General features: G+C 39.6%; 1 protein-coding gene across 1 annotated transcript in view; it reads left to right on the top strand.

Moving 5' to 3' along the window:
• The window catches only part of gbe1b (glucan (1,4-alpha-), branching enzyme 1b), a 293,413-nt gene extending 279,624 nt beyond the window's left edge, over window positions 1-13,789 (top strand). The window contains 1 exon segment of the mRNA XM_060898133.1: window positions 13,642-13,789. Within this exon segment, the coding sequence (XP_060754116.1) occupies window positions 13,642-13,704 (63 nt within the window). The 3' untranslated portion in view covers window positions 13,705-13,789.
• Window positions 13,790-14,305: the final 516 nt, after the last annotated feature.

The following is a 14,305-nucleotide window of genomic DNA, read 5'->3' as shown; positions in this document are numbered from 1 at the left end:
AATACAGGGGTCGGTAAAAAAAAAAACAACTGAAAGTGATGTCAGCCAGCAAGCGACCTAAGGGAGCTCTGTTTCTGAGCGATAGGTACTGCCCCAGGTATTTTCGCCCTCAAAAAAAACGTAAGAGATTAATAGAAAACAACTGATTTGGATGTCATCTGGGATTTTGAATGTTGTAATATAATAATGTAGCTTTGGATGTGTGTCTTTGTGATCCTAAAGGAGAGAGATGTGAGTGAGAAATTATATTTTTATTGAACTGACTATTAATTTTACTAGTGACATTGTCAGTGGACACGTGCCTCAGTTTCCTGAGACATTATAGATGATGATGATGATGATGATAAAGAGTCAGAAACTGACGTGAACAACAAATTTAAAAAGAGCAGTGCAAAAATCAGTAATAAAGATGTCATAACCTGTGAATGTGTGTGGGTGATAATATTTCTTGTAAAGTTAGAGATAACCTCACCAATCTATCTATGTCAATCACCCTTAAAAAAAAAATACAAGCCTCAGGAAAACTGGACTGAGCCCCCGGTCTGTTCAATAGCTCGAATAAAAACAGACTCTATTTTGCTGTTTACGATAAATTGGAAATTCCTCCCCAAAAGCCTTGAAACTGTCTCAGATAAACCCAGTTTTCCATTTTTCTCGCCTATGGTTCACGGTGAAGGGCTTCGGCCTTTTTAATTGTACCCTCCTATTCTCTGCCTCGTACCCTTTTATTCCCCTGAACTTTGAGACCACTGTTACAGAGGGAAAGTGCGTTCCACTGAGCTCTAGCGCCGGGCCATTTCCGGGAAATAAGAGATTCAGTCATGGTGACAGCGTGTGTATGTCAGCCTCGGTTCCGGGGTTTACATGGTATATTTTACTTCTGTGATTTTTAAATTATTCATTTTTGGATTACACATAATTTTTGTTGCTACTGCCTCATAGAGTATATATAAATATATGCATGCTATATTTACTGTATGGACATGGTATCAGAAAACAATTTTGACGATTACTAAAACCCGTGAGACAGAATGGGATGTGACGTGAATTTTTTGAATGAATTTATTAAATTTATAGAGCACATAATTTATAAAAATATTCTTATGCGCTTTACAAGATATAAAAGTATTAAAAAATAAAACTAAAATCCGATTTACATGTTTATAATAAATAATGTTCTTTAAATAAAAAAGTCTTTAATTTAGATTTGAAAATGTTCACGTCACCTGAATTCCTTATATCAAGGGGAAGGCTATTCCACACTTTTGGGCCAGGAACCGCAAAAGATCTATCACCAAATATTTTACACTTGGTTCGAGGAACAGTGAGAAGATGTTGTCTATCACGCCGCAGTTCATAGCGGTTAGCTCGCTTCCTTTCCAACATTCCACATATGTAGGATCAAGCGGAGCCTTGAAGAGCTTTGAAAACAATCAGTGCGATCTTGAGCTTGATCCGTGAAACCACAGGGAGCCAGTGGAGTTGGAAGAGCTCCGGGGTTATGTGGGCATACCGCGGGAGAAGACAAGTCACATACTATCTCTCATGGTCGGTGACCGACCCATCCCGTCACGGACCGGAATAATTGTCACGGACATACTGTATTGTCGCTCACAGACATTGAACTCTTGTCACATCCCATCCCGGGGGATCTTACCTTAGCTGTCCTGTCATGTGTCATGGTAGCATACTATAGTTTTCATTGTCACAGTATAGTTTGGATAACATATTCTAGTTAGTTAAGAATAATCAAAAGAAAAGAAAGAAAGAAACAAATTAGTGTTTGTGTTCATATTTATTTCTTCTGTGGTCTTCCACGTTTGCTCTGACATTTGATGCATTTTAAATTCTTTGCTTTGTTAATTTCATCCTGGGTTTTATGCCCCAGTCCTTCACATGATGGATGATACCACTGTCCGGGTCCGTCCCGTCCCATCCCTTATTGCGGGGAGGTCACTGCCCGAGCGATATGATGTCACATCATGTTACGTTACGTGTCACGAGTTTTAGCAGCAACCAACAATTTTATTTATAAGCAGTAGCCACATGTACCCATAGGGTACCTGTGGTTTTTTTTTTTTTTTTTTTTCATGATATCGTCCTTCATATTCATCATAAGTGCTACCGGGCGAGGTTTGTTTTGCCCGGCAGCACTTGTTGAAAGATGTATTTAAGCAATGTATTGATGAAAAACTTCTCACATATATTCAATAGCATGTAAATAACATTTATAACATTGAATCACATTTTTTATAAAACAGAAACTTATAAATGTCAAAGTCTTATGAATCTCTTCCATTACATTACAGGCATTTAGCAGATGCTGTTATCCAGAGCAGCATACAGTATATCCAGAGCAGCCTGGAGAACAGTTGGGGTTGGGTGCCTTGCTCAAGGGCACTTCAGCCATTCCAGGGAATTGAACCGGTGACCTTTTGGTCCCAAATCTGCTTCTCTAACTATTAGGCCATGGCTTCCCCTTGTCATCCTTCTCCTTGTCATCCTTCTCCTTGTCATCCTTCTCCTCTTCCCATCTCTGAAAGTGATTTGAATGGTTTGAGCAGTGAATGTGAGCCAGCAATACCAACGGATTATCTGAAAAAGGTGTTAAAATCTGAATGGAGTCATAGATTAATGACAGCATTTTACGTTACATTACAGGCATTTAGCAGACACTTTTATGCAGAGTGACGTACAATAGGTGCAAAAGTCAGGTACGCGAAGTACTGAACTTCTAGAGAAGAAAGTTCTAGTACCAACTGAACAAGTGACAGAATAATACTTGGTGTAATATTCTGTTGAAGTACCGATAATCAGCAAACAGCCAAGAAAACAAACCAACCATACAAACGAAATGATAAAGTACCACTAAATAGAGAAAAATAAAACTCTAATGGCTAGCCCCATTTTTGAGGGGAAAATCCTCAAAATTTCCAAGATTAACGTTGTACATTTACGAGAAGAAAAAAAAAACCTCAGATATTCTCTGATATTATAAAGTCATAATTTTGAGAGGGGGAAAAAAACAATCAGAATTTTCAAGAAAAAAACTCAAATTCCCAGATTAAAAAGTCAGAAATTCCCAAATTAAGATGGCACAAATTTACAAGAAAAATACTCTCGTACTTCCCAGTTTCCTGGTTCCATTGCATTCTTTGAAATGTAGGAGAACATTTCTTAACGCTTTATTCTTTTATATTGCGCGATCAAGGACGAAAGACTGCATTTTCCTGTCATTCTCAGTTCAGCTGTTTCAAAGTTAAAGAGATTGTGGCAGATGAGAAAAATCCATGCAGTAGAAGTAAGGGAGACTGCTCTTGCACAATAATTGTACATTTATAAACGGCAAAGACAAAAAAGGACATGAATAAACAAAGTTGAACATTTTCTGCATTCGTCTTCCGTCGCAACCAGAAAATGTAACAGTCAATCATGTGCTTTCTTGCTTTCCAGTTACAGAGCATTCTGAAAATCTCTTTGCACTTTATTCTTTTATATCGCGTAGTCAGGGAGGAACGACTGCATTTCCTAGAACTCTCAGCTCAGCCATGACATCTCTGGCATGATGATATTGATCTAACTTTGCCAAGTGAAGTGATCTGGTTTCTTGACACAAAAAAACAAGCCTTTTTTCATAGTTTATGACTTTTTAAGCTCTGAATTTATCTCTCACAAATGTATGACTTTATAATCTCAGAGGATGTCCTAGTTTTTTTCTGATAAATTTCCAAGTTTCTCAGAAATTCTGAGGTTTTTATTTTTCGGAAAATTTCCCTCTCCCTTCTTTTGTGTTTTTTTTTTTTTTTTTTTTAAATCTCCAATGGTATGGAATCAATTTTGTGCCAAAATGTTCATACAATACTTTTGAAATGTCAAACAAAAACGGCAAATCAAAATACAAAAAAAGAAAAAAAAGTCAATTTTTTTAGACTGGCAAACAAATTATTCGTGTAATCGTGCAAAATATCAGTCTATTACTCTTCAGAAACCTTTTATTTTTGTTCTGCGTCTTTCTCAGTTTTGTTTGACGTAATTTATTTTGGTTGCGATTCCAGCTTTCTCGTTTGCGCTCCCTGACTTTTTGCTTGCGGTTTTGGCACAAACTTCACGTGTGGGTGGGCTGTCCAGGAACGCATTCCCATTGGCTAACTTGTGTTTGACTGACAGCTCCGCTCAGCCATTCCCTACTCGGATTCTGGCGGACTGTTTGACGAGTGACCGATCCATTGACGGTAAACAAGGATCGAGTGGACTTCAGTGGCGGCTATGATATTGAATTTACACTTTGTTGAATTTATTCAATATCATAGTCGCCACTGAAGTCCACTCCATCCTTGTTTACCGTCAATGGATCGGTCACTCGTCAAACAGTCCGCCAGAATCCGAGTAGGGAATGGCTGAGCGGAGCTGTCAGTCAAACACAAGTTAGCCAATGGGAATGCGTTCCTGGACAGCCCACCCACACGTGAAGTTTGTGCCAAAACCGCAAGCAAAAAGTCAGGGAGCGCAAACGAGAAAGCTGGAATCGCAACCAAAATAAATTACGTCAAGCAAAACTGAGAAAGACGCGGAACAAAAATAAAAGGTTTCTGAAGAGTAATAGACTGATATTTTGCATGATTACACGAATAATTTGTTTGCCAGTCTAAAAAAATTGACTTTTTTTTTCTTTTTTTGTATTTTGATTTGTCGTTTTTGTTTGATATTTCAAAAGTATTGTATGAACATTTTGGCACAAAATTGATTCCATACAATGGCACTAATACACCAGTGTATCATTGTGACACTGCCGCAGTTGTGGCAGATTTAAATTTCTGAACTTCTGACAGACACATCGTGCCATTATGAATGCCTCATTTTGAGATTTCCCAGCCTGACAATGCGCCGTATTCCATAACAGAGGAAACATTCATCAGCATTTGTATGACACCTTGCAGTAATAACATTAGGGATATGTGTTGTTCTTTGTTTGCAAATGAATTTGCTATTTGTCACCATTGTTTTGTTCCACCCTGGAAAATAAATGTTGTTGACATTGTATAGTTCCTGCACAGTGGTAGCTTTTGTCTCGCCAGGTGCAATGATTCTTTCTCTCTCTCTTTCTCTCTCTCTCTCTCTTTGAACAGCAGTGCTCCAGCTCCCCTTCTCCCCGCTGAATCAGTTTAATTAGTCACCACTGTCTGTTGTCAGTGTTGCAGTACTGGCTCGTTCAGCTCCCGTGGCGCCTCGCCCGTGCCTGAATTCTGAGCCCAGCACATGCTCTCAGAAGCATTGGGGGGAACCAGCAGGCTTTCAGTGGGGAAGAGAAGCACTGAAACATGCCTCTGGCCTCTATGGAGTCAACTTTGTGTGTTTTCCAGTGTTTGCTCTTGGTTATCTTAGCTGACTTAAAGAGGGAAAGCTCACACGTGGGCAAGATAGGAATGTGTGATATGCAGCATTGTGTTAGTGTGTTACGGCTGTAACTCCAGTAGGGATGCTCGACCAAACAGGCTTCACTTTTCAGCATGTTAAGTGGATTCTGACTAGGAAGGTGCATTCTCTTGGAATAGCATTAATAGGGAATTACAGGGTGTCAGACCCCAAGTGATTCATCCAGCCAAGGCAGAGCCTATTTTTGGACTGAACTTCAGTTGTCATTGTGGAAAATGCAGCTCGGAACAGGTGAGAAGCTCCACAAACTTCCTCTCCCTCATCAATATTAAAGAAAAGTAGGGGTCGTGTAGACTAAGGCAGATAATTACTGTTCTTCTGCAAACACGTTGTGTTTGACGGTGTTGATTGGCCTGTAGACGTACTGGCAGGGAATACAGAAATAGTGGTAAAATCTGCAGCAGAGGTAACAGGCTACTATTAAAGCAGAGATGAATTTGATTTAAATGAATAGGAATTGATTGAGAACATTTGGACGTTGTTGGAAAAACTGAAACAGCTGTTCACGTGCAAAGCAAAGAGTAATTTTCCGCATCAGACCTCGCATATGTAGAACACTGGAAATGAAATTCACAGAACCAGTGAACTTGAAATGAAATGCCACCAGAGTGCAGAAAGAAATCTGATCTTAAACTGTTAACCCAAGCTGCAAGGCATTTTCTTTCGTTTTGTCTTATTCTATGTTTGAAATAGTTGTCATATTGAGGCAGTACCAACAATCTCCACATTGCTAGAGGCTCAAGATGTTTTTCTGTCCCGCAGCTGGCAGTTTCCTCCAAAAATACAAAACCATTGTCATGATTGATGGACTAGCCAACAGCAGCAACTCACATGTTGTTTCTATTTTTTCCATCCTGCTGTTTTCTTTTTTTATGCATCAATTATACAACATGATGTGTCTTGATTGTTATACACTGATCAGCCATAGCATTAAAAACACTGACGGGTAAAGTGAATAACATTTGATCATCTCATTACAGTGGCACCTGTCAAGGGGTGGGATATATTAGGCAGCAAGAGAACAGTCAGTTCTTGAAGTTGATGTGTTGGAAACAGGAAAAATGGGCGAGCGTAAGGATCTGAGCGACTTTGACAAGAGCCAGATAGTGATGGCTAGATGACTGGGTCTGAGTATCTCCAAAATGGCAGGTCTTGTGGGGTGTTTGCGGTATGCAGTGGTTAGTACTGAACAAAAGTGGTCCAAGGAAGGACAACCGGTGAACCGGCGACAGGGTCATGGGTGTCGAAGGCTCATTGATTCACATGGGGCATGAGGGCTAGCTCATATGGTCCGATCCCACAAAAGAGCTACTGTAGCACAAACTGCTGAAAAAGTTGATGCTGACACCTTTCTATTTTAGCCAGCATTAACCTTTTCAGCAGTTTGTGATGTTATTTGGCCTGACATGAAATGGAATTACTGTTTCCACGCCAAAGTGAATTATTTTGCTATAACACAGTGGTTCCCAAACTTTTTGGCTGGGGACCCCCTTTTGGACTTCAGAATATTTTTGGGACCCCCTGACATCGACCCCCCCCCCCCCACCACCACCACCCATTATGCAGTGTGTAGTGTAGTAGTAATAACCGTCCGTACACACTCCAACACAGCACTCCCACTTCAATTTTGCCTATTGCAAATAAGTGTCAATCACTCGGAACAGTTCATCAGCAGTGGCTCGTGTTTTCACCTCCTTGCAGAATAGCAGATCCTCTCTCATGTCCTCTGTATCAACGAAACAGATGTACTTGATTAATAAACAGTCTCGGTTGCTGTCAGTGGCTTCGTCGACCTGCAGAGCAAACCGGGTGCTTGCACGTACTCGGTCGGTGAGCTGCTCCTCAATGTCACCAGCGATGTCATGTATGTGTCTTCCAATCGTATTATTTGAGAGGGGGATCGCCCGTAACTTGTTTGCTGTTGCCTCGTCGACCATGGTCCTCACCATTTCAATGGCACAGGGCAGGATCACCTCCTCCGCTTCTGTGTGTGGCTTCTTGCTCTGCGCAAGGAGGTAGGCCACTTTGTAGGAGGCGAGCTGGGCATTGACATTGACAGATGCAACTTTAGTGAAGTTCACCCGTTGTGCCTGAAAGTTCAAAAGTTTCCACCGAAAGAATTTGTCGGCTTGTCCTTGTGCTCGGGGTGTGCCGTGTCCAGGTGAGGCTTCAGCTTGTTTGGCTTTAAACTTTCTGTCGCCAGCACCTTCAGACAGAGAACACACTGCGGTCGTTCCTCACCACCCACCAATGTGCTCGTAAAGCCCATTTCGATGTATGCATCATCATACTGCCTTATCTTTTTCGCTGCCGAAGTGCATGGGAACTCGTCCTGTGCAGCAGCCTTGCGTTTTGTAGGAAGCATGCATAGAAACTTGTCCATGTTGTCATAAAGTCGCCGTCCGATGTTTTGTTCTGAATCTCAAAATAGGGACCTGTTTTATACAGTTTGTATTCACAGGAGGAGGGTTTGCTAATAACAACAACAATATCAGAGCAATCCAACAGATTGGCGGTTTAGCATAAATTGAATGGAATTAATATTCAAGGGCGGAGCGCGATTACTGAGTGAAAGGGAGCAATTGAATTCTAATGACCGTGGCAGCTATACACTGACGCATTACCAACATTCCGACGCCATTCAAAACATTCCAATGCCCGGTTTTTTTTCTGTGTTATGCAAACAGTCCCATCTCTCCGCGACCCCCCTGGAGTCCCTCCGCGACCCCCAAAGGGGTCGCGACCCCCACTTTGGGAACCACTGCTATAACATGTCCCAAAATGTTATATTCCTCTTGTCCCACAGCAATTTGCCAACAGTTGCAATTTTTAATTTTTCAGAGCACTTTAAACCATTTTTAAGTATCCATATAAACAAGTTTCTCTTATGTTATACCAGCGATGAACAGTCATTCCCTCACCAGTCTCTCTTTTTTGTTGCATCCAAAGTTAATAAGGCAAAAAAAAAAAAACGAGCTTGTCATGTTATCAAAAAATCAGGAAGCGGAAGGTTCTGAAGATCCTCTTATCACAAAACACTTAGTGACCAGTACAAAGGGCTGACACTGGAGACGACTTCTTTAAATGTTAAATAAACATATCCTTACAGAAACCTTCACCATACATCCATTATCTGTACCACTTATCTGTCAGGATCGCGGGGAAGCTGGAGCCAATCCCGGCTGACTTCGGGTGAGAGGCGGTGTACACCCTCGGCAGGTTGCCAATCTATCGCAGGCTTCACCATATCAAAGATTTATATATTTTTCTTTGTTACAACCCATTTAAAAAAAAAAAAAACTATTTATTATTAACCTTAGATCAAGGGTGTCAAACTCAATTCTTCCCGGGCCATTAGTATTTTTTGTGAGACCCTCAAGATCCATAATCAAAGTCTTTTTTTTAATTTATTTAACATATTCTATCAACTAGCACCATGAACCCATGATTTGAGATTAGAATAGGATGTTTCCAGGGGAAATAAAAGAAGAGCTAACATTATTAAAGTATTAAAATGAAATGTAATGTAATGTTGGATAATAACATTTATTATACTGATTATCATAAAAAAATTTATGAACACATTTCTATGTTTAATACACATTTTAATGGATACCAGCTGCTGTGATGAGAAACAGGATTACCCAGTTGGGATGATGCATATGTCCTGTTTCTGTCTCAAAGCTACTAGCCAGATATATAAGCCTGCTATAATATAAACACCGAGATATGGAGGTGAGAGCCAGAAGTAGCCTACTGAAGTTTACTGCAAAGGAAAAAAAAAAAGTAAATGATCAAGGATTTATTATATAAAGTGCAATTTTCTCCTATTATTAACATGCTATTTTAATATTTTTCAGTGGAACTGTCATAAAGATATTTTATGGCAACCTTATTAATATGGAAAGATGGTTTGACAGTAGATTGTACCTTAACTGATTACCGTATTTTTCGGACTATAAGTCGCACTTTTTTTCATGGTTCGGCTGGCCATGCGACTTATACTCCGGTGCGACGTATATATGGTGGTTTTTTTTTCACCGCGGAATAACTGGAGCTGATGCTGAGTCTGACGACAGCCACGCAGAAGAAGAGGAAACGGCGCTTCGTCTGCCGCTGGAGTTGGCCGAGTTGTTCAGAAGCGACACCGAGGATGAGGAATTCAATGGATTTGCTGATTTGGAGTGAAATCATCAGCTTGATAAACTTGATTGACCTGTGTTTTATTATTAATGATAGGCCTATAGTTATTTAAATAAGTTATGTAGTGATTTTAGGCAGTGCTTAATTTGTGAAGTGGGAGGTCCCAGAACGCAGGAGGTGGGTGGGTCCGGCGACTCAAAAAAAAAAAAGGCGGGGGATGGTTTACTATAACTTTACGCACATGCGCTTATTGTGTGTGTAAAATAATAATAATAATAATAATAATAATAATAATAATATCAGACATTATGATCTTAGAAAACGCTTTAGTGACAAACAGTTACAGACAGTAATATGTCGTGATATTATATTATAAAATATTAATTTTTATTAGTCTATATATTAAATTATATATTACATTTATCTTCTAAAATAACAGACTGTACTCATCACAACCGGTTTATTTCACCATTGGAGATCAGATCACACAAGACATGAGTTAAATGACTCATTTTAAGGATTTAAGTAGGGGATTTAAAAGCGGTTGTTGTTGTTGTTGTTGTTGTTGTTTTCACTAGACGGTTGTTTTTACTACCGTACCTGTCTTTGGAGATGATATACCTATAGCCTACTTGACCTCTGATTTGATGAAATAAAATTCGACAAAAATGAAGAATGACACTCCTCGATGATGACTACAGCTTTAATAACACAGATGAAAGAGCCATGGGGCGATAATAAGCCCTACCGGTAAAAATATTCTAAAAGCAAACTGATTAATGCATCAGTAATAGGCTACTAATATTAGTTATAATAATAATATAGGCTATTAGTAATAACGATAGTGATAGTATTAAAGATAGTAGTAGATATTTAAAATAATCAGACTAGGCTACTTACAGGGCAAAGGGCGCGTTATCACTGCTCAGCTGTTCGTTTATTAATTAAACAATGCAGTCGCGCAGTAACCACGCGCCGCTTATCAGATACAATCACACATTCTATGGATAGAATAACCCTTCAAAAAAGTGTGACTTGTAGTCCGGTGTGACGTATATATGTTTTTTTCGTCTTCATAATGCATTTTTTGGCTGATGCGACTTAAACTCCGGAGCGACGTATAGTCCGGAAAATACGGTAAATAACAGATTTGTCTCATCACTGCTCCAACTGCTGGTTGACATTCAGCTGAAATTCACGAGTACCTCACGTTTACTAATTTAATTGTACAGATCAAGAAAACATCATGATTTAATATTGTTTTTTTTTTTCGTACCAAAATTAATTTATGATTACACCACTACCAGCACAAGACACGACTCCTTTTAGGTGTGAATGTAACTTACATCAAGCACAGCACACAGCCTGCGTTCAGACTATGGCAGTACAAGCCGGAGGGAATGGACTGTATACAGTACATGGCAGTTTTTGGTAACTACTGTACAGTTTGGATGGGAAAACAGCCGCTGTTTATCAGTTTTATGCTCCATTCACACTCGCACTGAAAATGTTTTATTTAAAAACAATAATTCCGAAATGTGAATCTATCCCCTGGTGACTTGGTTACATTAAAGGAGAACTGAAGGCAAATTTTTTAGTATTAAAAGTCTATTTATCTCATTTTATTAAACATAGGAATGCATTTTTGATAGCTATTTTGTCGCTGCTATAGCAAGTTATGGTGTTTGAAATGCGCTATGTAACATATCTGTCCATATGTCAAAGCAATGGCTGTAAAACGAGATTCGCTGAGACCTGTGCGAGACATCGTAGGACGGAAGTAAAACGTACAGCGGAAACAAAGTCACCAACATCTGCCAACGTTGTCAAAAGACGCGCGCGCCCTCTTTCGAATGCTGATGTGATCAAGCCGGAAGTTGTGTTTGTTTTGATAGCAATCAGGAAAGTTTGAAGAAAGTAGGCAGTAATCATCATTTAAACTCGTTTTTGTGCAATATTTCGTTTGGAAAACAGTTTTCAAAATGGCGGCACTGACACCTGGCTGATATTTGACGTTTCGAAGTCTCACACAAGTCTCGTGAAGATCGTGCGGATAAGCGGCGCCTGCCGTGGACCAAACGAGCTAAATTCAACCTGGCTAAAAACCGAATAGGCCGATAAGTATAATATTTAATCGCAATTAGTTGCCAATACGAGTCACGATATAAGGTTACTAAAACTGAAAACGTAACTGAATAACACATTAATTAAGAAATAAAGCAAGTTTTAAAAATGACTTCAGTTCTCCTTTAACAATAATCTTGTGGCATGGCTCCAGTAGGAATTGGAACCACTGGATGAACGTGTTGACATTGTTGGGTGACGATATAAATGATGAAGCAGTGATATTGTGACGGAACTACTAACAGCTGTATAATCCAAATACTCCTACACTGTAAAAAAAAGAATAGTTGAGAATACTTGAAATTTCGAGGCAACAGTCTGCATTAAGAATTTTATGTTTTGCCAATGATGTGCCCATGATAATCCAAACTATGATAAAACTGTTATCTTTATTAAGAATTCTTAATTAAGTCAATTTTCAATTCCTCATTCTGCCAACATAGATTTCTCTTTTTGCTGAACAGTGGCATTCACAGTAGTACAAAAAGGCAATTGAGGTTATCAGACTTTTTTGGGGGGCTTTTTTCACCTTTATTTGGATAGGACAGTGTAGAGACAGGAAATGAGAGGGACAGGGAGGGATCGGGAAATGACCTCGGGTTGGAATCGAACCCGGTTCCCCGGATTTATGGTATGGCGCCTTATCCACCTGAGCCACGACGCCATACCCACGACGTGGGTTTTAAAAACTTTATTTCAATATTGAAGTTTTGTAATTGTGTAGAACAATGAAAAAAGGCATGTATAGTTTAATGATAAATTGTGATAACCTCAGGGGCGTCGTGGCTCAGGTGGATAAGGCGCCATACCATAAATCCGGGGACCCGGGTTCGGTTCCGACCCGAGGTCGTTTCCCGATCCCTCCCCGTCTCTCTCTCTCCTGCTCATTTCCTGTCTCTACGCTGTCCTATCCAAATAGAGGTGAAAAAAGCCCTAAAAAAAAAATTGTGATTGCCTTTTTGCACTACTGTGAATGCCACTGTTCAGCAAAAAGAGAAATCTATGTTGGCAGAATGAGGAATTGAAAATTGACTTAATTAAGAATTCTTAATAAAGATAACAGTTTTATCATAGTTTGGATTATCATGGGCACATCGTTGGCAAAACATAAAATTCTTAATGCAGACAGTTGCCTTGAAATTTCAAGTATTCTCAACTATTTTTTTTTTACAGTGTAATACTGCCTCACTGTAAGCGACCGGCAGCAAATTTAAAACAACAAGGAAAGAAAACAGCAGAGATGGCTTGGGATTTTTCAAAAAAAATATGGACTTGCCATTTTCTGAATTGTACGTCATATCAGGTCTCGCAGATTTTACACGTCTCGCGGTGGTTCACGCCCTGTAGCATCCTGTTAAAAACAGTCAGGTGGGGATATACGATATTCATTACTTTACCGTTATGGAAGACCGAGTAGAAATGAAAATGTATTATTTATCCTGTGTTGTTGCTTTTGTTTTTACCTCATACATTAACATATGTGAAAGGGTCTTTATTTAAACCCTGTGAGATGTGAGCTTGCATGTACTGTGCAGTGGTACTTGCGACGTTGCGGATCTGCTGCGCATTAATCTAAAACAGGCCATTTCAGGATTATTTTTTGTGCCTTAGATGATGTCGAGCATCTTCAATCCAAGTCCCTGTAAATGAGTTGTTGTTGTTGTGACAGTGTAACAATTAACGGATTAGAACAAGTGTATTAATATAAACCTGTGAGTTGAATTACAAGTAGCAACTGGTGGATTGCCTGAGCTGCTGTTATACAGCATTGATCACATTAGTCAGATTCAAGAATTCAACAACACTGAGGTATAACTCCTGTATAAATCATCCTGAATGGCTAAATCCTGGATAGCTATATAGGCACATTTTAAACTGCAGTATTTTGTCTCAGAGCTGGTTAAATTCTTGCCTCTGCTTTCCTCTCTTTTTCTTTCCCAGGTTTACATTCCCTGCAGAACGGCTGTTGTTCTCGCCAACGAAGAAATCGATTACTGCTACTGAAACACACTGCTTCACTGAGAGATTGATACTCAGCAAATGTGTCTCTCCACTGGTTTTCCCTCTAAGATTTGTGTGATACACCATAACAACCTCACTCTGTTTCTTCACCTTTCCCACTCACAACGATTTCCAAACAAGACCTGATTTGTTTTCAGCATAATAAATTGGAATTAATGTACCACATGTCGCACTGGGTGGGAAAATAACGGTAGATTGTAGCGCATCCCATGGTTGCTGTTACAGTGTGATACATAAATTGTAAGTTTTTCTGAAACTGTATGTAAACACCATCTGGCTTTAGTATGATGTCGATTTGTTATAATTTCGGATACTTCTGTTAAAGGAACAGTCCACCGTACTTCCATAATGAAATATGCTCTTATCTGAATTGAGACGAGCTGCTCCGTACCTCTCCGAGCTTTGCGCGACCTCCCAGTCAGTCAGACGCAGTCAGACGTGCTGTCACTCCTGTTAGCAGTGTAGCTAGGCTCAGCATGGCCAACGGTATTTTTTGGGGCTGTAGTTAGATGCGACCAAACTCTTCCACGTTTTTCCTGTTTACATAGGTTTATATGACCAGTGATATGAAACAAGTTCAGTT

The sequence above is a fragment of the Neoarius graeffei genome, chromosome 17 (assembly GCF_027579695.1).
Source record: "Neoarius graeffei isolate fNeoGra1 chromosome 17, fNeoGra1.pri, whole genome shotgun sequence".
NCBI classification, from domain to species: Eukaryota; Metazoa; Chordata; class Actinopteri; order Siluriformes; family Ariidae; genus Neoarius; species Neoarius graeffei.
The sequence above is the reverse complement of the archived record's forward strand: the minus strand, read 5'-3'. Positions and strand labels throughout refer to the sequence as shown.